General features: G+C 41.4%; 1 protein-coding gene across 6 annotated transcripts in view; it reads left to right on the top strand.

The window, feature by feature from the left end:
• The window catches only part of SLC20A2 (solute carrier family 20 member 2), a 717,641-nt gene that overhangs the window by 458,872 nt on the left and 233,054 nt on the right, over positions 1–25,715 (top strand). For all 6 annotated transcript variants that reach the window (XM_044059039.1, XM_044059042.1, XM_044059040.1 and 3 more), the window contains exon 8: positions 10,462–11,047. In XM_044059039.1, the coding sequence (XP_043914974.1) occupies positions 10,462–11,047 (586 nt within the window). The remainder of the gene's footprint in view (positions 1–10,461; positions 11,048–25,715) is intronic.

Raw genomic sequence — 25,715 nt, 5'->3', positions numbered from 1 at the left:
AATTATGAGTTTGGAGTTTTGGAAGAAGAACAAATCTGCAGATTTTGATAGTATTTTGAATTTTGCATGTGTTTGAGCTGGAATGTAAGGTTACAAAAGCAAAGCCCATATCTGATCTTTAAGGATAAGCATATTTTTAGCTAAGGTATTACAAGGTGTAGGGGTGAGGAAGTGTGTGATTCTGTAGCATAAGTGAAAACTTGACTCCAGGATATATTCATTAGTTTAAAGATTGCTGGAAAGTCTTGTGCCTGAAGAACTCTGCACCAGTGGCATTTTTGTCATCCATGTGTACTGCAAGAGACATTGCCTAACTTGTATAACATTTGATCTGAGCTTGGGAGTTCATCTTCATCAAGTACGAGGGTCAGCAGACTTGCCCCAACTACTAAAGCCCCCTACTTTCTGAACGGGGCCCTTCTCCAGATCTCTTGCCATACATTAAAGTTGGTTATCCCTCTAAATGATCCCAGGCTCCTGTTTAGCATTTCAGTGTATTTTGTACATTTTTTGCCATGTAAAACTTCTTTAACTTTTTGCTTATCTTTGTTTTTCTTCTTCCAGGCAAGTATGTTCCTCTTATTACTTCAGAAAGTATTCATATCAAGCAGTTCCCTGACCCACCCAGGGTCTTGCAACGTTTTTTCCTCTGCTGAACTGTTAGCTGTTTCATTTTCCCTTTGCAGTAGGGTGTGCATATAAGGCCTATTTTGTGAACGTATTTCTTGTGTGAGTGTTGTAAGTATTTTGGAACTCGGGAGACCAAATAGTGTAGAAGGATAAAGCCCTAATGTGGATCCAGGAGACCATAGTTTGATTAGTTCCTCTGATGCCTGACAGTGGTGACAGGGAGACTAGGTATGGCTATCAGAGGGGTTTATGCTGACAAAAACCCTTGCTTGTAGAGACCAGGGCTCTGAACAATCAAAGGCTTAGTCTAGGGGAGAAAACAAGAAGGCGTGGTCACCCTAGCGGTCAGGGCAGATCATTCTTCATCTCCTAATCTAGCCTTCCCATCAGCATGTTGAACACGGCCCACAGAAAGCCCTAGCATACACAACGGAGAACATGTTTTATTGCAGTATTCTAGCTCTACTTAACATCCCAGCTGAGGGTCTCCACTTTCCCATCCTGCCTGTAACAGTCTTTCCCAGAAGTATACCAGCTGGCCACCTTTGATTCTCCCATTCCTCTTCCCTTCTTCATGGCAGTACCACCTGAGGGCGAAGTACTGAGCATGGAGGATGGGAGCAGTTAGGGAGAAGCCTGGAAACTGATAGTCAATTGGAGGCATGCAAAGGGACCCCCATCAAAATAAATGTATCGCATTTACTGTGCTCTTTAAGCTGTTTTTTTGTTGAGTTTGCTTTTTGACCAGTACTCCAGTAAGCACTGTGTTTATTCTTTGATGGTCTGGTCTTTATGGAAGCAGGGGTGGTCTTTAGGTGTTTGTCAAAACCCTTGGCACCACCTTAATGTGGTTAGGTTCCTCAGCCTTGTGCATCGATGTCCAAGCCTGTTTCCATACCGGGGTCCTTTTTCCACAATTCTGACTTTGGTTCTGGCTGATTTTGGTTTGTTCTTCAGAGCCAGCCATTATTGGTACTTGGTATGGTGACAGTATCCATGCAAGTGTCTATAGTGTAGGGTTCCCCAGGCATAATACTTGTTCCTTTCTCAGCCCTTGGACACGCATGGGTGTGCAGTGTTCCATCCACCCACCTCCTTACTGTTTGGGATATGAAGCTTTGAAGGAGCTTCTACAGGATGCTGATACTTTGTCTGAATAACCTGAGTTCTCCTTTTTTAAACCAGACTTGCCAGAGTCAGGAAGGAATGCTAAAGTTTCAAGAGGAAGTTGCACCCATGCTGTAGATAAAGGCAAGGAAACCAGCTGTTTCACATCCCTGCCAGATGACCCCAGTTCAGGACTGTTCTGATAGGTTTCTAGGAGCTACCCCACTTGTAAATGTTTCTCACTTGTAAATGACATCCCACAGGAAGCATTTTGGTCATCTAAGTCTTCCCATTGAGTGCTTCCCTAACCAACAAGATGTCTTAGTTGGCGATGCAGACTGCATAGCTGCTGTCTTGAAGAGACCACAAAACAACATTTATCCTCCTATTGACCAAACACACAGGTTACTGATATGTACTGTATTGCCTCTTTCAATAATTAAGAGGCTTCTATCGCTCTACGCCTGGCTGTCCACTGCTGAATAAGGAATCATTAGTACTAGTTGGATTATAGAAGTGGGTTCTTATCTATTCCACTCTTTCTTTGGGGTATTGTCCCTCTCTTATGCTGTGCTACCAGTGGGATCTGCTCACTGAAGCCAACTATTTTTTGTATAGGTTGCCAAGTGGAGACTTGAAGTCTCAGATGTAAACCCTCACCATCCTGGAAGGCAGTCCAGTGATTGCTTGTCTCTCCACTTGTCATTCATACAAGACCTTCACAGAAGACAATTGGGTGAGTAGTATTGTATGTGAAGACTACAAAACAAATTCTCATCTGTCCCAAACTACAGTGTCATACTTTGCCGGGTGCATTGTCCCATCAGAAGTAAAAAAGAGGCACTAAAGCTTATCCAGAAAGGAGCCATACAAGATAGTCTACCCAATCAGCAATAGCTAGACTTTTACTTGAGCTTCTTTTTGGTACCAAAGAAAACTAAACACATCGGGCTAATTCTAGACTTCAGTGATATTAGTCATTTTGTTCCAGAAGAGTCTCTCCATACCGTCATGGTGAACTCAGTTTTCCTACTTATTAGAAACAGACTGGCTGTGCTGTTTAGATTTCCTGGATGCCTATGTCCATGTCCAAGTAGCATGGGAATCGAGGCAATTTATCCTGTCCTGCATAGCACACCACCAGAATAAGTTACAGACCCTGCCATTTGGACTCACCTCAGCCTCCAGGGTGTTCACTTTAATGCACATGGTTACTGTGCACTTAAGGCTGCAGATTATTAAGTTATTTCCATGTTTGCATGAATGGCTCATAGCAGCTTGACTTTGGACAGTTTCATAACCTCAAGAGAGTCCATTCTTTTTTGTTCCCTAGCTGTACAAGTTGCAGCTTGTGATCATATAGTTGATCATGCTCATGTAAGATTTAATCTGGACTCTATCTTTTCATGCCTTTTTACCTTGGTCAGGATTCTTCTTCTCAAGCACATTGTCTTTCAGATTTATTTATTTAAGTTTGATGACCGGGGAAGTCCACTGGGCCATAAAGAGCCCATTTTTAGTGGAGGCCCGGGAAGAAAAGCTCCCAATATTGCAAGTTACATATTACATGTTATAAAAGAATAGTAAAGATTTGTACAGAACAATTAAAACATGTACAGAAATATACATTGTGTACTAAGCTTTTAGTGAGTTAACATTTAAACAAAAAGTTACTAGCCATTTTGGAGGTTGGGTAAACTGAACATTTGCAGAAAGACATTTTTTTCAAATAAGCTCTTTGTAAGTAAATATTAAGTAGCTGCTAACCCTTTGCAGGTTATGTGGACCATTTTGAATGGAGAGAGTAGCAGAAAATTGGATTATGGAAAGTATAGTACAGTAGATAGCAGAGAGAAAATCAGTCCCTGGTAGGGCGAGACTGTTTTAGGTTGAGATGAAGAAATAGAATTGGTAAATGGTAATGATTTCAGTGCAGGGTAGAAAGAGATGGGGTGGAGAGGGGTTTATGTTGGAGCATAACATGGGCATTCACATGTGGCTGGTAGATGAGAGAATAGCTGAGATTTGCAATTTGTATGGTTTGGAAGGTTGCAAAGGTGTGTGGGGGGGGGGCAGTTCCACTGCTTGGCTAAGGAGTAGGACAGTAGTAGGTGGCCAGGAGGTCCTGGTGGTTTGTAGACCTGAAGGAGATTTTGGTTTGCGGATCTGAGTTGGCGGTTGGGTATATAGGGTTTTCAGGATGTAGTGAGAGATGAGCGGTTTGTGGGTTTAAAGATGAGCTTTTGGGCAATGGTGAGTTGTAGGTAACTGAGGTAGTTGGGGAGCTCAAGCCAACTGAGGGTGAGGAGAGAGTGGCAGTGTTGGGATGGGTTTTTTGAATTGGTTGAAAATTTGCAGATCTTGTGGTAGCAGGATTCAAGTTTGGATCGTACGCCAAGGTGGAGATTTTTCAAAGTCCAACTGTTTCAGCTGCCTTTTGAGTCCAAGGTCACATGACAGCCAAAATATGCATTGTTGTACATGACAGCTATCACATGAGAGTACTACAGTGGGCCTTGAAGGTTGACTGGAATCAACTTGTCAATATCGTGACCACTTCCATCAAAGTATCTGAGTGCAAGGAACCTGTTATGTCTCCCCAAATCCAGACTGTCTTCAAGCAGATACTTTCATCCTCCCATCCCTACAAGTACCGTCACTACTGATGCCTATTTCGGTTGGGTGAATGAGGTGCATTTCCAGAAGCATACAGTTCAAGGTGTGCAGTCACAGACAAGGACAGCTTGCACATGAATGTTTTGGAAATGAGGTTGTAGCTTTACAACATCACCTTCCCTGGGGAAACATTGCCATCTACATCAACTATCTGAATGTGATCCCAACCTCTGCACATAACCCTCAGCTACCTCTTTACTTGCATATCCACCATGTAAGTGTTCAAGGAACTCTGGGACAAAACTGGGTTGGGTTGGGTTGCACAGCTAGGCTTGTAAAGACCCTGGTGGTTAGCCTAGTGAAAACCTGTGAACCTCTATGGTATGACATGTTAGCAGGCAAAGGAGAATTTGATCATGTCTGACTAGGATACTCTAAAGTCTTGGAGTGGACTACATTCACCAGTTACTTTCTTGGTGCTTGCCACATCTCAGGCAAAGCTAAATCATTAGTGACCTGCGTTAATGCATTCTGATGGTCCAGGAGTAGTGTGTTATCCCCTCAGTAGCACGTAAGCTATTCCGTTACTGGGGAAGACATTGCTGTATTCTTTGCATCCCCAGCCAAGTTAAGTGGCAACTTTTCCCTTATTCCTTCAAGAGGACATCCCACAGGTGCACAGTCGTGCACTCATCCAGAAGTAACACCCACATCTGTGTGCCCCCCCCCCCCCATTTCAACTTGTTCCTAGTTCCTGGAGAATGCCAAATCCTGCATAGCCAAAGTCATTCTGATGGTCCCTTTGGCCCCAACATGCATTTTACCCTGCTCTGGCTGTTTCTCCTGGTGTGACCAATCCAAGACCATCCAGGAACCTCCTGTCTCACTCTTCACTCAAGCTGCACTTAGATCTTCAGTCATTACAGCTGACTGCCAGATTTCTGAGATTTCATTTGTGGCTAGTTGCCTACATCTGATTAGGAGCCAGGTATTACAAAACCAGTAAATGAACTTTATCTGTGGACTACATTCCAGGACTTAGAGCCATTTACTGTGCCCATGCTTTGCACCCTTGATTATTTGACTTGGTTATGTCATTGCCACATTTTGCATTGCAGCCATTTCCAGTTTCTATAGAGGTGTTAATTCTTGTCTTTGGTTTCCATAAAAATTAGTAAAACCTTTTTGAAGGATACCTTTCTTTTTCCATCTGCCTTTTAAAAATCAGATTCCTCTGGGGCCATTATAGGTTCATAGGTAGGTACCAGGCTATTGGCCCTGGGGCCTATGTAAGCCTAGCCAAAAAGGTTCCCTGGCTTTCGCCACCTAAGAAAATTATTTTCCTTTGCCCCTGTCAAGCAGAGCCGCAGAAGTGATCTCCAGGGTGAATTTTCTATTTCCTATCCAGTCGTCAAGATTTTTCTGAGAGGGCCAATGAAGAGCTTTGCTTGACATGAATAGGTAGTTTGTTCCAGAGTATGGGGAAGTCTTTGGGACAGGAATCTATCCTTCCAGCATGTTCTGTTTATTGTGGTGACAAGGTTTAGGTCCCTGGAGTGTGTAGTTCAGAGAGATTGGGATTTCTTTAAGTGTAGCATGTCCAACAGCTCTGGGTTTGACTTTGTACTAATAAGTTGATTCTTCCACCATTTAAGGCAGTGCTGTGGTAGACCTGAAGTTTGTATTATGGAAGACTTTTCTTGTTGCCATCTTGTCAGCTAGAAGAATTCTAGAGATGCAGATTCTCCTTGCATAGCGATCCATAAAGACAGTGGGTCCATGAGAGCGAATCCTGTTCGGTCCAAGATGGTCACTGAAACTTGAATCAGTTAATTTGCCTAGGTTCTTCCCGAACTATGTTGCATTTTATGGACATTCATAAGCAACTTAGCTTTTTTTTTTTTTTACACCTTGGCAATCCACAATCCACATCTTCCACTCATATTCCAGGTACACAAAACATGCTTAAATTTATCTCCGTAAACAAACATGTAGCATGTGCAACAAGATTTCTGAGTTGCATACTTGGATGACTACACAATCTCTTGACATACTAGTAATCACTGAAACCTGGCTTAAACCACACACAAAGGATACCGAAGTACTTCTCCAGGCTGTAATATGTTCAGAGCTGACCAACTTAAAAGAAAAGGAGCTGGTGCTGCTGTAATATATCCTCCTCCTATTTCCTTAACCCCTCACAACCAATCCATTACCTCCTTTGACAAAGCTGAACTGTTGATCGCCTATCTTAAATTAAACAGTAATAAAAGTCTCTACATTATAGCTTTGTACATACCACCTGGCAATAACTTAACTCTGGAAAGTTTATCTTGGGTATCAAAAAATATCTCTCTGGAAACAGTAATATTAGGTGATGTCAACACTGACTGGCAGAAACTTAACTTACAATTTCCCACAGATAGCATAAACCTATTTGGATTTTCTCAACTACTCACCCAACCTTTACCAGTTTCGCAAACCAAAATGGCTCAATAATTGATTGGATTTTGGTCTCCCATCCTAACAATTTCTCTCAATCTAAAACACTTCCAGCCTGTATTAGTGATCACCACCCCATCTGTACAACTAGACTTATTTCACATTCATGCAAACAACACACCTACAAGACAGTAAGAAACCTATCCAACTTTGACCAGCAGGCCTTTACAAATTTATTAAACTCCATCAATTGGTTCTTCCTTAAATACTTATCTCACTAGATGTTGCAGTTGAACAATTTAATTCTACATTCCTAAACACTATAGACAGTTTAGCTCCCACCAGAAGAAAGAGTCAAAACCAGCTATACCTCTTGGCTTTCTCTCTATACAACTTCACTCATACAAAAAAAAAAAGAAACAAGGCTTGGACAATAAAACATAAGACTAGCAATAATTTACAACATTTCAAAGCACTGAGTAACCTTGTAAAGAAAGAGGTTAATTTAGATAAAAAACAATTCTAGGGAAAGCCACAAAATCAGCACAAATCCAATCCAAAAACCTTCTGGCACACTATCAAAAAATCCTAAAACCAGGAAATCAGCTTTCCCCAACCCTCCTGTGATAGTACCTCCCCTGACATAGAAACTCAGTTTAACTCTTACTTCACTAACAAAATTCCCTCCATCTACTCTTTCTCAGCCTCCTATTACCTGCTTGTCCACATTATCCCTTCAGCCAGTTCCTACTTCCTTAATCAAATTCCTCCTCTGCAAGCTCAAGCCATGTTCCCCCTCTGCAGACAATCTTCCTAACGAATTCCTAAAAATGGCTGCTGACTCAATTGCCTACCCAGTCACAGTCATTAATAGATCCATCAAGGAGTCTTGTGTCCCCTCCCTGTGGGGAAAAAAATCCTTCATCCTTCCTCTCCACAAAGGTGACACCTCTATAGGAATTTCTTAACTATAGGCTAATTGCTGTTATTTCACCACTATCAAAAATTGTAGAAAAATGTATCCATAAGCAACTTCTTAAAATACCTATTTGAGAATAATCTCTCCCCCACCTAGCATGGATTCAGACCAGCACACAGCACTATCACTGCTCTATTGTCCTTTACTGACACTGTCAACAAAGTTTGTGACATAAGAAAATGATTCTTCTCTGTTCTTAGAAATAGCCAAAGCCTTTGATACGGTCTCCTCCCCCAACTCCCCAACCATCTCTTCTTGGCTTAACCAGAACATCCTTAGAATAGTTCACCAGCTGTCTCTCTAACAGATATCAGTCTGTCAAATGGAACTCTAGTAACTTCTCTCCTTACTTGCCTATTAACACTGGGTACCCCAAGGCTCAATACTAGGTCCTCTTCTCTTCAACATTTTTATTAACCATCTTAATACTGCCACCAAACAAGCCACCCTAAGTAAATATGCTGATGACTCTACATTAATCTGCTCTGCCAGGACTCACTCTCATCTATAAAGTTTAACTCAAGAAGCATTCAGTTCCATTGAGCCTTGGCTCACCAACAACCATTTAGTACTTAACTAAAAAAAACTACACTTCTACTGTTTTTACCAAAACAATTATCTCCAGATGGCTCTAACTTTGCTATTACTTCTCTGAATACTACTTCAATCAATGTGGTTTCACATACAAAACTGTTAAGTGTAACTTGACAATAATCTCAAGTTTGACCTACATATCGGCAACAACATAAAAAAATCAAAAATTGGGCATCATGTATAGGGCTAAGAAATTCATCTCCAACTCCACAAGAGTAACCCTTGCCACCCTCCCTTCTATATGCTTCCCCTATCCTAACCTTCACTCTTCCCCCAAAGCAAAACTTAGTGCTATAATAAAATATCTAAATGTGCCCACTACTCTCACCATTTCTCTGATCTCAAGTCCCTTAATGGGCTCAAACTACCCACATTCTCTCCTTTAATCAGCTAACACACAAAATGCTGTACAACTTCTCATTCTAACCAACTACATCATCACCACTTCAATACTATATTCCATCTCGTGACCTACACTCCTCTCACAAGTATCTACTATCTATTTACAAACCTCCGAGATCTAACGAGGTTAGTTTGTACTGTCACTGTCACCAAATCATGGAATAGCATTCCTGAAGCAATCAGACTTATACCCCACTACTATTCCTTCCAGTCCAGGCTGAAAAAACATCTAACCAATAACTGGATCTGCCCATGCTCCTTGTCATCCTAGTACTCTTCTATTCCCCTTCTTCCTCACTCTTAATAGACTTTCTCTTAATATATCCTACTTCCCTTCCTGCATTGCCTACTTTCTAGCCTCACTTCCCTTAATTCCTTAACCTTCTAATGTCCTTTCTTTGTACTCTTACACTAACTTTATCTATCCCAGAATTTGACTGAAGTTTACTATCTAGTTCTCCTGCCAGAAAGAGTGTATGGCTTTTACAACCCATTACTTATTTTGTTATATTCTTCATGCATTATTATGCAAGATGTATGTTAGAAACTCTCTTCTGTCTTGTATATAATGTACAGTGAACTTTATTGCTTGTCTTATATTTTGCTTATTTTCTTTCATTGTATTCACAAATTATACTAATTTGTTATTGTCTTATTATTTGTAACCATTGTTCAAAAATTTTTTTTATTCTGTTTAATGTGTACTGTGGAGATTTTCTCCCCAGGCCTCCACTGAAAAAAGGAGTCATACCCAGTCGGGCTTTCCCCATAAACAAATGTCATATAAATAAAATAAATCTGTAGGAAAAAAAAATCTCAGCTCCGTTCTTCTAGAAAGAAGTCTGGTGTCAAAATCTTCAAATTGACCTTATCAAAATGTCTTCTTTGTGTCCATTTTTCTTAAAAACGCAAGAAACTTTTGACATCTGAGACTACTGCTTACTCTGCTAAATCTGTAGTGGCTTCTCAAGCCTCCTTTAAAACTGCGTTGTTGGATAATGTTTATGAAGCTAATACTTAAGCTTTGTTTAATACTTTGCTAGACACTGTAAGATGGATGTGATCTCTAGGTCCAGGTTATCATTCAGCAGCCATATAATCAGGAGTATCCATTCCCTGAGGAGCCACACAGGAGGATAGGTATGAAGATGGAACTCTTAATCTCAGATACAAAAGTATGTACTTGCAGTAACAGTATACCTGTATTGGCAGTTGCATCTTTTTTACTATAGCCACTCTCCTCCCCCTGCCTTTATCCTCTCAGGCCTAGAAGTTTTAAGTTGGTGTTTTTCTTTCATTGAGTTGTTTGCCTTCAGAGAGTTGGAGAAGAGTCCATGTTTGAATAGCATTCTGGGTAAAAGAGGAGGAGTTTTTGCTGCCTGGAAAAGTTTTTTAAATATTGAGCCAACATAGTCTTGCTGGTCTTGCAGTTCCCATTGTCATAGTCTTCACCCCAAGAAGCAAGTCCAGTGTTACTACTGTATGTAACTTTTATTTATGTTGCCTCTTCTGGGCATGTTCTGCGTATATTGGTAAATTCTAAGTGCAGTTCTGACTCAGAGCTTTAAGAACATGTACTGCAGCTTAGCTTCGTGAAGGTTATTGTTGCGTATAGTGTTCCTTATAAAATATAGCTGTAGTGAGAAAGTATCTGCCTTAAGATTAAATGTTTCTTTTTTTATGTTTCTCAGGTAGAACTGCATCCTTGACGAATGGTTCCTTGAGATCACCTATTTCTAATGGTACATTTAATTTTGATAGCCATTTGAAGAGGAGTGATGGTCATGTGTACCACACTGTACACAAAGACTCAGGGTTATACAAAGACTTGCTGCACAGAATACATCTGGAAAGAGTTCCAGATGACAGGATTCCTCAGGAGAATAATTATAGGATATTACGTCGCAACAACAGCTATACATGCTATACAGCTGCCATCTGTGGCATGCCTGTACACTCTGCTTTCAAGGCTGCAGATGTCACACCAGAAGACAGTGAGAAGCTAGTAGGTGACTCAGTAGCCTATTCTAAAAAACGAATTCGCTATGACAGCTATTCCAGTTACTGTAATGCCGTAGCAGAGGCAGAAATTGAAGCTGAAGAAGGTGTTGAAATGAAATTGGCCACTGAACTCGGTGAGCCCATTCAACCTTCAGATTCGTCTTTGGATGAGGATAAAGAAGAAAAGGATAAACCTGAGGTTTTCTTGCTTTTCCATTTCCTTCAGATACTTACAGCTTGCTTTGGATCATTTGCGCATGGTGGAAATGATGTTAGGTAAGTAGGAAAAAGATGTTCATGTTGGGTAAAATACTGCGTTTTGAAATATTACTTACTCCTCAACAGTGATGGTTAATTGCTAATGAGGAAAATAAATGAATAAAATGCATGCAAGTTTCTATATGCTATGAAATGTATGCACTTATGTTGGTCTTATGAAATTTTTGAGTAACCTCATGGTCCTTGTGAATTGGTTTTGTAAGAATATGCCAGTTGACATGCAGCATAATTTTTTTCAGTGTGGTTCCTTGTTTGCTCTTATGAGCCAGATGGGCTAGGGTAACTTAAAACATCTAATAGTCAGACATGCATACTGACTGTTTTTATTATTTTACTATATGCCTTGCTGTTAATAGGTATGACAAGTTGAAAATGGTGAGTAACATTTGACTGGTGTCGTGTAAAGCCCTCCCTGTGTTGTATGTACTGTGATTCATGTACAGCTGTAAATTAGAGATGGAGCTTGCGTAGATATTTTAGAATGTGAAGTATTAAACTCAGTTTCTGCGTACTTGCTGTTCATTTGGCAGTGATCAGGTTTACATCTCTAGTTGTTGAATGATTTTGTTCCAGAGTAAATGTCAGTTTCATGGTGTGGAGCCATACCTAATTTGAGTGCATTTAATTTTCATTGATATAAGCTATGTCTTTCTGCAGGTTATAGTGCTCCTCAAAACCCATCACAGTTACTTGTAGGATATTTTATTTATTTATTGTGTGCTTGCTTTTGTTTACCAGGAAAGTCCGACTGGGCGTAAGTCCTGTTTTCAGTTGATGCCTTGGGAGAAATGCTGCATTTTACTCAATGAATAGAGGGCAGTTTTACAAGGTTTACATAATAAATATACACACACATACAAAGAGTAGTAATGATATTATAGTTGATCAAAAATTACACACATACATAAGAGTAGTAATAATATGACATTTAATCAAAGATAATAAATGTGCATGCATAGAATAGTACATGTACATCCATAGAATTGTAATGATATGACAGTTGATGAAAACATGACTGTTATATGAAGACTACAGTAAAATATTAGCTCTTATCAGGCTTGTAAGAGTTGTTGCTCTCAAATGGAATTCGATGAAAGTGGATATTGAGTAGGAGACAGTGAAGTAATTATAGGGTGAAGATGGTTGCAAATTCTGAAGGAGTATTGAGAAGATCCAGGTGAAGGGGAGGTAGAGGTAGTAGTGGAGAGGGATAGATGATAGTCGTACATGATTATGCATGTGTACGGGCTTTTTCTGTACTGTATAGAGAACTGGTGTCTCCTCAGAACACATTAGTATTTATGGTTAGGGAAGTTTCATTTAACTGTAACAGAGTCATTTAGTTAGGGAGTCTAATTTGTTATGCTTCAAAACAGAGCATGCACAGTGAAATCCCCTTCCTTTTGCATACATTTTTAAAGACAAGTATCGAGAAAGTACATTGGCTCACTGTAACAGAAGGTGGGAGACTGCATCTGTACTCTGCTTTTACATAGTTCGGTTAGTATGTTTTTGTTCTTGATAGTAGTGAAATAGAGGGATTAAAAGGGTTACTTTAGGGGGGATGGTAAAGATTCCGTACACAGTGTACTGACTAGACTATTAATCATTTCAGAATCTGTAATTCAGTATTGATTTTTGTGAAACAGGTTCATCCTGTTAGGAGTCTTTAATCCTTTCCATATATTGTGTTTTTGCAGTATTGTAACTTTTTTAAAATTCTTTTTATATATTAATATGCATTTGCAGTATTGATACTGTAATTGTATTTCTTTTATGTTAAAAAATAATCCTTTCCTTTCTTGTGCTTGATGCTTATTTATTCCAGGTCGACTCCACTTTTTATGTATTCTAGACAGAACGGTGTTTTTTTAGCTCAGCAAACTTTATTTGGTCATGTTATTATACCAGTAAGTTTGGTGTTGCTAACTCAGTCTAAGTCACTTTATTAGAAAAAATGTTTACCTTCAGTTTTAGTTACATGGATGAAAAATTAGGTGACATTGTTCTTACCAAAAAAAAAAAAAAAAAAGATTTCAGTCTTAGTTATGCATATGTTGAGATTTAAGCTGTAATTGCATTGGCGTTTAATATAGAGAACACCCAGAAACTAGAGAATGCCAGTAGCAGTGTACTTGGCCTTGAGGTAGTCAACATTTTTAACAGTACCTCCCCTTTGAGATTAATGTTAACCTGACTTTTCAGTATTAAGATAATTGCTTCAGATGTTGGCGTTAAACCGTAGTGATGCATCCAGGTGTTCTAGGATCGGTCTAATGATGTCTAGGGGCGTCAGTGTTTCCATGTTCATAACTTTCAGTAATAGTAATAGAACCTTGTTGCGTACAAGCTTTTGAAAGGTGTCTGCTTAAAGCTTACATATTAGGCAACACTACGGCCAATGGTATGTGGTCCTATCCATGACACCTAAGGGGATGTTAATTACTGTTTGTGTATATGTTATTGTGCCAGTGTCCTAATTTCCATATTTTTTTAAACATCTCCACAGTCAGGCAACATGTAGAGAATTGTCTGACCTTGTAAGAAGGCTCACAACTGGATGAGGAAAATTGCTCGGAATTTTTGTGTTGCTTGAACAACTTGCTAGTGTAGTTTAAGTTGTTTACAAAGCATTATAAAAATTAACTTTAATTGTTCATTTTACTTTAAGTTCAGTGTAAGATTTTAATAAATTGTAGTAACTTAGTTTTAGAAGTAATAGTGAAAAAGGAAGGGCTGGGACATTTATTTCTTAATGTATTCTGATTGCTTCTTCAAAAGTTAGTAGGATAGATGTAATCAAAACATGATCTAGACCTCCAACCATACCTCTCAACTGTCCAGATTTTCGCCTCAGTTTTCGTCTGTTCCTCATAAAATTTATTATTTTCTGGCAAATCACTGGGATGAACTGAGGATTGAAGTCACTAAGTAATGACCTACATTTGAGTTTTAGAAATTACATGTTAATACAAACCCTGTTATTCTAGTAACTTTCTAAGTTTATAAGAGCAGTATTTAAAGTCTGTCCCTATTTTTTGGGTCTTTTCACCCCATTTTGTCAGGCTTTGTCCATATTTCTAGCACTAAGAGGTTGATAGTTATGCCTCCAACCTGTTCACGCTGAGTTAAGATTTTGATAAAACAAATCATTTTTGACTTTTATGCATGTGGAACATGTAATTAATATTGGTTATAACCTTTAAGCTGCTGTGTTTTAAATCCATAGCCTTGCCATGCCTTACAAGTTGACGTAACCATAGTTGTAGACTGTGGGGGCTGGTTATGAAAAGGAGCCCATCACATCACCATCTTGGTTCAGTTTTTTCTGTACAAGTTTAACGTTCATTTTGTTTTAGCTTTGTTGAGTTGTCATTCACTTCTTTTCATAGGTTTCTTCACAGCAATGCTATGCATACATTTTCTGACTAATGTCTTGAAAGCAAGTGATAAAATTGTGTATAGTTTGGGATTAATAAATATTTCCTGAAAAAGGGGAAAAATGGAACCTTTTCAAATATTCTGCATCAGAATAGTTCTAAACATGTCTGTAATGCCACCAGAGGGAAGCATTGACGTGAGTGATGTGCAGTCAACCTCCTGTCGAATAAGAAATAACAGAGTGGATTGCAGTGGTGTGGACATGGGTAGTGTGTTTGAACACCAGTTGCCTTTCAGAAAAATACATTACAAGCACACAGCCTGAAGATTAGAAAGTTGCAGAAATGGCACCAAAGAAAATGTGGACTAGCCAGGTTGAGAGAGACATACAACTTCTACTTCTGAAAAGACTGGGTGCAGTGACTATGGACAGAGTCGATACAGAACCATTCTTATGATGTCACCTCATTGGTGGCTGCACAGAAGACAGCCATGCAGTGTCAATGCTTATAGCACAAAGTAAGTACATTTCCTGTGGAAGTCTACAGTAAGCTGTTGGGGCTCTCATATTTTCAGTTGGTGTTTTGTTTTGCTCAAAGTAAGAATGTACCAGTTCCTGTACTTACTTTGCTGCTCCTGATGAAAGTACTTTTCCCTATAGACCCGAAAAAAACTACAAGTCTTTACTGAAACACAAGCATTATTCAATACTTTCAGTCTTTGCTATTGTTTTGTCTGCTTAAAAAAGGAAAAGATGAGAGCAAGAAGAAAAAGAAATAGTGTTTGGTGCTTGACAATTACAAAAAAAAATTGAAGCCTTTGGAACCTTGTTATGCAACATGCATTCCCAGATTTTGGGTTCTGACTGGAGCCTCTCTTTCTCTGGAGTTGAGTTAAAATTCAGGTGAAGGTTGTTTTGTTTCTGCTTTTCTCAACCACTTAGTTTGTTAACCAGGTTTTCCTGCTAGACGAGGCCCATTTACTGAGGGAGATTTGAGGAGAAACAGTCCAGTGCAATCATAAATGGAACACACAAAAAACGGAATAGTTCACAAATGAACAAAATCAACTAGTCTGGAATATTACATAGTGTGTCTGTTAGTAAGAGGCTGAACATAATATCATATAATTCACAAAATTAGTTGTATACTTGTTCAAAGAGCAAAAGTAACTCCTTGTGAAACTTTCCACAAGAAATGAATATATAGTTGAGCTTGAAGCAGTAGCAGGTGAGCAAACAATAAGGAACAATTACATATGTCAGTATACAAAAATGCAGTAGAAAAGTGACATACAAATCAGCAAGAGTATCCTATGGATAAGATATGGATTCTGTGAGATTGTTCCATATGTATGGATTTAGTGCTGCGAAACAACTTCATATATTTTAAAGTCCATATGTGTTTTAGTAAGATAGTATGTTGTCTTTGGAGTGGTAGAAGAGTAACAATCATTTTGGGTGAGGAGGAATAACTATGATTAGTATGACATTTTATTTATTACTTCTGAACAAGTTGTTACATCTTTTTAATAGTTCATTTGATTTATTTTTAAGGACTTGTGAACACTGAAGCTCTGCATATTCTACTCCTATCTCCCCAACCGCACAGTTTAGCACCCAGCTGGATAAAAGGGCACTCATCAAACTCAACAGAAAACTCAGATGACAGAGTTTACCAAAGCCAAATTTGAGGTAAATTTAGCCTCCCAGGCCAAGGACAAAGTACAGTTGTGTACACTTACCATAAATGTAGATGTTTGAGTGTATTCACTGTTGCAGTCATCACATTTGGGTGATCTGCTTGTAGTAGCCCTCAGTCGGCTTGATTATTAAAGTCTTTGGTCCTGCGTTGGTTGCGGTCTCATCTTCCGTGATGTCAGGTAGTCAGGGGTATAAAGCCTGCAGCCAACGCCATTACATCAGTTTTTCTTGCCCCATACAATGGTATACCTCCAACAAAAAAGCAAATACATCATAAAGCTTTTAAGCATAGTAAAGGAGAGTAGAGGTATAGCGAAAAGAAGTCAGGGGGCTGGAAGGAGGGGAGGAGGGTAACCAAGACCAACAGTGAATAAACTTTAACATCTACATTTATGGTAAGTGTACACAACTGTACTATGTTCGTGTTTGACTGTTGCAGTCATCACATTTGGGTAGATTCCCAAAGCGAAGGATGGGAGGAGGAATTTATATAGCCTTAGGACCAGCTATAAGGCCCTGCAAGACTGCAATGGCAAAGCCAGCTATGAATTTAGTGAAATAGGCAAATGGTAATGCTTGGTGAAAGTATGTACAGAACTCCAGGTAGCAGCTTCTAGGATGTCCCTGGTAGGGACACCTCTGACAGAGGCTGTGGAGGTAGATGCAGCCCTGGTTGAATGGGGTCTAATCCCCTGTGGAATAGGTTTTCCATGGTGCTTGTAGCAGAAATGAATGCAATGGCCTATCCATTTAGATATGGTTTTCTTTGAAATAGCCTTCCCCTCTGCCCCTGCAGCAAAAGCCACCAGCAGTTGTTCAGATTTCCTTTGAGGTTTAGTCCTGTCCAAGTAAAATCAAAGTTGTCTGTGCACATCTAAGGAGTGCAGGATGCATTCCCCTCTGTTCTGTGGATTAGAAAAGAAGGTTGGCAAATGAATGGACTGGAAGCCACCTTGGGCATGAAGGAGGGATTGGTCCCAAGGGACACTCTGCATGAAAGATGATGAAAGGCTGCACAGCCACAAGGGCCTGTAATTCAGATACCCTTCTTGCTGAAGTGATTGCTAAAAGGAAGGCTGTTTTCCAATAAAGGAATTTGAACTCTGCACTTGCAGCAGGCTCAAAAGGAAGAGTGAGCTTTTTCAATGCAAAGTTAAGGTCCCAGGCTGGAGTTGGGGATCTCCAGGGTGGTCTTAAGTTTTTGGCCCCTCTGAGGAACTGCTTGAGCAGTGGATAAGAAAAGATGGGTGGTTCTGTGTTGTATTGAGCTGAAATGGCTGAGGCGTGACTTTTGATGGAGGAAAAAGAAAGGCCCTTGTGAAGCATCTCAGTTAAGTATTGAGGAATCTGAGTTAAGTTGGGCGCTGTTGTGGCCAGCCCTTGAGTTTGGTTCCAGGCACAGAATCTTTTCCATTTTTCAGCATAAGATTTTCTAGTACTAGGCCTCCTTGCCTCCAAAATGACATCCAACCCTTGTTTACTGAGGGATGCTAACAGATAAATTAGATAATTAGCCAGGCTGCCAGGTTCAGGGTTTGAAGCTGTGTGGGCAGAATCTGGCTATCCTGCTAAGACAGCAGGGTAGGGGTCTGAGGCAGGTGCCATGGAGCCAGCAGTGACACACTGCACAAGAGGGGGTACCAGTGTTGGTGTGGCCAGTCTGTTGCAATCAGTATCGTCCTTGATTTCTCCTGTTTGATCTTTAGTAGTACTTTGGAGAGGCAGAGGGGAAAAGGCATAAACTGATAGATTTTTCCAGCTGAAGGACAGAGCATCCACTTTCCAAGCTAGTTTGTGGGGAGTCCTTGTGCAGAATTTGTCCAATTGGTAGTTCTGGGGAGAGGCAAACAAGCCTATATCTGGGCTCCCCCATTTGTTTATCAACATGTTGAAAGTCTTTGGTTCCAGTTTCCACATGTGTGGGTCCATGGGATTTCTGCTTAGTTCGTTTGCCAGTGTATTTAGTTTTCCTGGCAGGAATTGAGCCTGTAAATGTACTTGGTAGCTCAAGGCTGTGTTCCACAGAGCCATGGCTAGTCTGCATAGGGGGTAAGAATGGGTACCCCCCCTGCTTGTTTATGTACCACATAACAATGGTGATGTTCATCTTGTTTCACTGTTGCAGTCATGACTGTCGGGTTCTCCCCTGCCGGCAGGCAGTCCCCGGTCGGCCAGAATCCCAAAGTCTGGGTCCGGCGTCGGCTGTTCATCCATGCTCCCTGACGTCAGAGTGCTAGGAGTACAAAGCTGACAGCCGACGCCATGTTCTCCAGTCTTTCTTGCCGTGCGGTGATAGCAGTTCGCAAGTGCCGGTCGGCTGACTCCTGACAATTTTTTCTAATCAAACTTTAGTCCGAAGACTTTCTTCTCCTACTCAAAGCTAAGTACCCCGTTGGGGAAACTTTTTTCTTGCTCCAGTCCGATGTCAGAAAAAGTTAATAATTGTATTTCATGTGGGAAGCAAATACCTCATAAGGATTTTCATTCTTACTGTATTCCTTGCTTAGGCCCTGACCACGACGTAGCTAGTTGTCGGTTTTGTGCTAGATTCAATCAACGTACTATTAAACGAAGGTACGATTTTGCTTTTCATTAATTCGGTAGGCGTTTTAATTACAAAATGTCATCGGATACGGTTTCGGCTACCGGAGTTCACAAACGACGCAAGGACAAAGACAGGCCTCCAAGGTCCAAATCAGACTATATCGCACAAGCAGAGCCAGCTTCAGGTTCGGCCGTCGTCAGTGAGGTGCTTTTGCAGCCCCTGTCGTCGTCCATTTCGGAACTGATAGCCGAAACGGACTCCCACGAGGAGCCAACTTAGGCCTTTGAATATTTCAGTTGGACCTTCGGACAATGCTCCTTCGGATGGGTCCGGAGCCGCTGTGCAGGTACCGGCTTCCGAAGGGGTTTTCAGGCCTACTCAGCTTCTTATAAAGGCAAAGCCAAAGACAAAGGCAAAGACTCCTTCCAAGTCAAAGACTGCAACCCAGGTCTCTTCTGATCCGGCTCCCAAGTCTCAGAAACAGTTCCTTAAAATGGCGGAGGACTTACTTACTATGATTAGGGGTTCACATCCCCCTCCAGATAAAAGGCCAAGGCAGGACGTTTATTATGATTCCTCTGATCAGGCTTCTGTTTCTTCTTCTGACCAGGAATATTCTTTCCCTCCTTATGAGGATTCTGATGCTGAGGAATCCATTCCTTCAGCTTCTCCCCCTGAGGATTTCTCTTTTGGGGAAACTTTGCATGAAATGAGGGAACATTTCCACTGGAAAGGACAGGAGTACTCGGAATCTAAGAAAAGACTAATGGATTTTCTTCTTCTTCCCCAACATAGGCCCCTGGCTATTCCACCTATTTTGGATATTGTGGATGATGCTTTTTCGGAGGCTAACTTAACTCCTGACTCTTTTCCTACAGCTCCTGTTAAGCCAGATGGATACTATAGGGTTCCTGATTCCCACCAGTTTTTATTCAAGAACCCTACTGCTGACCCTGAAACCATTTTTCAGGGTCCTAAGGGCGTTAAGGCCGCTTCTGCTAAAAACCCCATTCCCACTGAGAAGGATTCCAGATCTTTAGAAAGATGGGGGGAAAAATTGTACACTTCTGCTACTTTATCTATTAGGGCTTTAAACTGTCAGTTTCAGATGCTGAAATACCAGCAATTTCTCCTGTCTGTTTTAAAACAAAAGCTAACTTCCATTTCCACCTGTACAGATGATAAGGAACTACATGATTTATTGCATGCCACTGAACAAGTTGGGAAACATGGTTTACACTGTGGATTTGATGCCTTGGAGGCTTCTTGTAGGGCTGCTGCCTCTGGCACAGTAATTAGAAGGCATGCATGGTTAAAGGAACAAAATTTGCCAGATCAGGTAAAGGCTAAATTATTGGATGCTCCTGTTCAGCATAATGTTTTATTTGGATCTAAAGCTGAAGAGGTGATTAAAAAGATGGAGGACAAGGCTAAGTCCATGCAAACAGTTAAAGATTTCTTACAAGTACAGCCACCCAGATTTAGCAGGAATTGGCCTACAAAAAATTGGTCCTTTCCCAATTCAGACAGGCCTCAGAGGGGTAGATATAGACTCCCCCGAGGTAGGCCTCAAACGCAAGCCTCTTGTAGACCAAGACAGTGGACTGCTTCCACCCCTAGGGGAGGAGAAGACAGGTCGCAAGCTCATAGAAAACAGACTCAATGACTCCCTCTGTTGGGCTGCAGGAACTTCTTGACTGGAAGCCCCTCTCTGAGGAAAATTTTCTGTTTTTCACCTAAATTGGACTCGTATAACCCAAGACAAGTGGGTTCTGGTTGTGGTTTCAAGAGGTTACAAATTCCATTTTCACACCCCACCAAGGCCAAGCGGATGGCCAGATCTTCCAAAACATGAGTGGTCAGAGGCATTAAACCAGGTGGAAGCTCTCGGCTATGAAAGCCATAGAACTAGTTCCACTTTCAGAGATGGGACAAGGTTTTTACTCAAGGCTCGCTCTAGTCCCCAGGAAGCAAAATTCATGGAGACCCATTCTGGATCTGTCAGTCTTGAACACTTTTCTAGAGATACCAAAATTCAAGATGCTTACTCTACAGCAGCTACTGCCAATGCTGACCAAAAATGCATGGATGGTAACTTTGGATTTAAAAGAAGCATATTTACACATTCCCATCAGACAGGAACGCAGAAAATACCTCCGGTTCAAGGCAGGATCGAGGCACTACCAATTCTCTGCGCTGCCCTTTAGATTGTTTACTGCGCCCAGGGTCTTCACCAAGTGCCTGGCTCAAGTAGTAGCTTATTGCAGACTCAAGGGAATTCAAATTTACCCTTATCTGGACGACTGTCTTATTCAGGCAGACAGCAAGGATGTCTTACTCCAGCATCTACGGTTTGTTCAGACTCTCCTTAAGTTCCTGGGATTCACTGTAAACATAAAAAAGTCAAATTTGACACCCTCACAACAGATAATTTTTCTGGGCGCTTCTCTAAACACAACAACCCAGATGGCATTTCTGACATACGAAAAACAATTACAGCTGGCTTCAACTTTCAAAACCTTGGCAACTTCAACTCCGCTATCTGCAAGGAGATTCCTGCAGGCTCTGGGTTACATGGCCTCCTGCATCCTTCTCGTACCATATGCAAGACTACATATGAGGAAAATACAGTGGTACCTAAAAAGTGTATGGTCTCAGCATTGCCACAGTCTAGACATACTGATCTCCGTCCTGCCTTGTCTTCAAAAGGAATTCCTTTGGTGGTCCAAGGCATGTACTCTAAACAAAGGGAAACCCTTCTGTCTGCCTCCTGCCACTCTGATTCTAACCACGGATGCCTCAGATTATGCATGGGGAGCCCATTTTCGGGGCAACTGTCTGCAGGGCCTTTGGACAAAGGATCAGAAGCACCTGCATATCAATTTAAAGGAAATGTTAGCCGTTCAGAAAGCTCTATTGGCCTTCAGGAATCTTCTACAACCAGGACAACTACTGATACGGACAGACAACACCACAGTTATGTGGTACATAAACAAGCAAGGGGGATCTCATTCCTATCCCCTTTGCAGACTAGCCATGGATCTTTGGAACACAGCTCTAGCTTGCAATCTGGACCTTCAAGCACAGTTTCTACCAGGGAAGCAAAACTTCCTGGCAGACAGTCTGAGCAGAAACCTTTCGGATCCACACGAATGGATGTTGGACTCCGAAATATTCAAGATGATTACAACAGTCTGGGGATGTCCTCATATAGACCTCTTTGCATCCCACCTCAATCATCAACTACAAATTTTTTGCACCAGGACTTTCCACGATCAAGCTTGGAAAGTGGATGCTCTATCATTCAGTTGGAGAAACCTCTCGGGATATGCCTTTCTGCCTCCTCCTCTTCTTCCACAGGTATTACTAAAGATCAAGCAGGACAAGCCCAAGATGATAATCTTGCTGGCCCCAAATTGGCCTCGACAGTTTTGGTACCCAACACTGAAAAACCTTTGTCTAGAGCCCCCCTGGGTTTTACCACAGATTCCGAACCTTCTGTCCCAACACCAGGGTCAGATTCTACACTCCCACATCAAAACTCTCAGCCTGGCGGCCTGGTTAATCCAGGATCTTTGATTCATTCTCTCCTACCCAAGCAGGTTATGGATGTCATTTCAGAAGCCAGACGTCCTAGCACTAGAAAATCTTATGCAGGAAAATGGAAAAGATTTTGTTCCTGGATGCAGGCTCAGGATTCTGATCCTCTTATTCCTAACATTCCTCCGATTTTACTTTACCTGTCAGACCTCTTACATAAGGGTCTCTTTCTCTTCCATAAAGATGCATGCCTCTGCTATTTCTGCTCATTATAATACAGACCCTCCTATCTTTTCCCACCAGCTCATGAGACAATTTCTCAGAGGAGCTAAGAACTTAAGGCCCCCTAGATCTCCTCCCATTCCTGCTTGGGATCTCAACTATGTTTTGGAAAAGCTCACCTTACCTCCTTTTGAGCCTGCTGCCTCATCTGACATCAAGTTCTTATCTTGGAAGACAGCCATCCTGTTAGCTCTGACCTCTGCCAGGAGGGTTTCAGAGTTGCAAGCTCTTATGGCTGTGGAACCTTATATTATTTTTCATCAAGACAGGGTGTCTTTAAGGACTAATCCTACTTTCATGCCTAAGGTGGTTTCCAAAGTGGCTTTAAATCAAACTATTCACTTGCCAACTTTTTTCCCCATTCCTCAAAATAAAGGGGAAAGGATCTTACATTCCTTGGATGTACACAGACAACTACGTTTTTACCTGGACAGAACCAAGGACATCAGGAAATCAGAGCAATTGTTTTTGTTATGCTTCAAGTTCCCAAGGTAAAGCCATTTCAAAACAGACCATTTCTAAATGGATTGCTCATGGAATCAGATTTTGCTATTCACACCATGGAAATCAAATCCCAGGGAGTATAAGGACTCACTCTACCAGAGTTGCTGCCACTTCAGCTGCCTTCCTCAGGGGAGTTCCTACCAAAGACATTTTGGAAGCTGCAACTTGGAGTTCAGTGCATACTTTTTCCAAGCACTACAATCTACCTCTCTACTCTAAGTCTAGGGCAGGCTTTGCTTCTGCAGTCTTGCAGGGTCTTATAGCCGCCTCTGCTTTATGACCACCTCCCTTTCTTTCTGCTTTGGGATTCTACCCTACAGTCATGACTGCAACAGTGAAACATGATGAACATAGTACAGCTGTGTACACTTACCATAAATGTAGATGTTCGAGTGTCTTCACTGTTGCAGTCTGGGTTTCCCTCCCTCCTGTCCCCTCTTATTTTTTCTTTTGTGTGGTTCCTTTTTTCACCCTTCTTCTGAGGTGTATTTGCAAAGGGTATGGGACCTTATTCATTTTGGAACTTCTGACATCTGGGACAAGAAAAACTGGAGAACATGGCATCGGCTGTCAGCTTTGTACTCCTAGTGCTCTGACGTCAGGGAGCATGGCTGAACAGCCGACGCCGGACCCAGACTTTGGGATTCTGGCCAACCGGGGACTGCCTGCCGGCAGGGGAGAACCCAACAGTCATGACTGCAACAGTGAAGACACTCGAACATCTACATTTATAGTAAGTGTACACAACTGTACTTTGTCCATCTTTACCATTAATTGTCCTGGAAGAATGTGGTCCTTTAAGGCTGTCAGCGCATTCTGTACAGCTAACATTTCTTTTTGATATGCAGCTCCATTTGCTCTGAATGCACTTCCCTGCCAGGTGAACCGCCATGCATAGTCTGATGCATCTGTTGGGGTTTGGGCGGAAGGGGGTAGCGTGAATGGTAGTCCCTTGTTTAGGTGACAGGCCTCTGCCCACCAAAGGAATTCTAACTGTAGGCAAGGTATGATAGGAATCATTGCTTCTAGATCCTGAGAATGTTGACACCATAGGCTTTTTAGATACCATTGTGGTTTCCTCATATGCAGTCTTGCATATGGAATTAGTAGAATGCAGGAGGCCATGAATCCCAAGGCTTGTATTTGCCTTGCTGATAGCAGGTTCTTTGTGGCCATTAGTTTGAATTTGTATCTCTGGCATGAGGAAATCCATCTGGGAAGTATTGTGTTCAAGCTTCCTCCCAGGAATATAATTTGTTGACAGGGTACTAAATGTGATTTCTTTTCATTTATGGTGTACCCCAGACAAGTTAGCATCTTTTGTACAAATGCCAGATGATTCAAAAGCATGTCCTGGCTTATTTCCTGAATTAGACAATCATCCAGGTATGAGTATATTTGAATTTTTCTTTGCCTGCAAAATGCAGTGACTGGAGCTAGGCACTTTGCGAATACCCTGGGCGCAGTAGATAAGCCAAAGGGCAGTGCAGAGAACTAAAAGTGCATGTAGCTTTCTTTCAAGCGTAGGTATCTTCTGCAAGATTCCCTGATTGGGATGTGCAGGTAGGCTTCCTTTAAATCCAGTGTTGCCAACCAGGCATCTTTGCCTAGCATAGGAAGCAACTGGTGAAGAGTTAGCATCTTGAATTTTGGAATCACCAAAAAAGTGTTTAAGATAGAGAGGTCCAGAATAGGACACCATGAATTTTCTTTTCTGGGTACCAGGAAAAGTCTTCTGTAGAAACCCTGTCCCTTTTCCTCTTCTGGTACAGTTTGAATAGCCTTTATGCTTAAGAGTGAGAGTACCTGCTTTTGAGCCTCTGCCCACTGATTTGGGGGTAAATTTGGCCAGCCATTTGGGGTTGTTAATGTGTACAAGTGAAATCTGTATCCTTGGGAAACTATATTTAAAACACATTTGTCCTGAGTAATGAGTTCCCCGTTTTTGGCCTGCAGAGCAATCTTTCCCCCTAAAGGAGCAGTCAGTTGAGAAGTGCTTGGAAGTTTTAAAGTTGAGTCATTGAGACAGCTTACCATGGGGGGGGGTCTTACTACTCCCTGATTTGGAAGCAGAAGCCCCCCTGCTTTGTCCTGTGCATACCCTGGGATTGAAACCTAGGGGTTCTTCTGGTTCTGGATTTGGACTGAGAAGGCCTGGAAGAGGCAGGAAAGGACCAATTCGTAAAGGGCCAATGCCTCCTAAATCTTGGAGGCTGTACTTGTAGGAAGTCCTTAACAGTTTGCATAGATTTAGCTTTTTCCCCCCATCTTTTTAAGAACTTCTGCTTTGTTGCCAAATAGGCGGTCCTGATTTAAGGGAGCATCCAACAATTTATCTTTGATCTGGCAAAGATTGCTCCTTAAGCCAAGCATCCCCTCTAAGTACAGACCCAGTGACAGCAGCCCTGCAAGAGGCCTTTAATGAAACAAAACCACATTGCAAAGTATGTTTCCAACCTGTTCAGCAGAGTGCATTAAATCCTGTAAATCTATTTTCAGCACAGTCAGGAATCAACATCATTTTCTGTTTAAGCAATCCAATAATATGTTGCTGATACTTTAACATATGAAACTGACAGTTTAAGGCCCTAATGGCCAAGGTTGCAGAAGTGTATACCACCTTTAACCCATCTATCCAGTGCCCTGGAGTCCCTATCAGAAGGGGTAGGATTTTTGGCAGTAGTGGCCTTAATGCCCTTGAGTCCCTGTGA

This window comes from Protopterus annectens, chromosome 17.part0, assembly GCF_019279795.1.
Source record: "Protopterus annectens isolate FY-2018-M chromosome 17.part0, PAN1.0, whole genome shotgun sequence".
NCBI lineage: Eukaryota > Metazoa > Chordata > Ceratodontiformes > Protopteridae > Protopterus > Protopterus annectens.
Note: the sequence above shows the minus strand (reverse complement) of the source record. Positions and strands in the feature narration are given on the sequence as shown.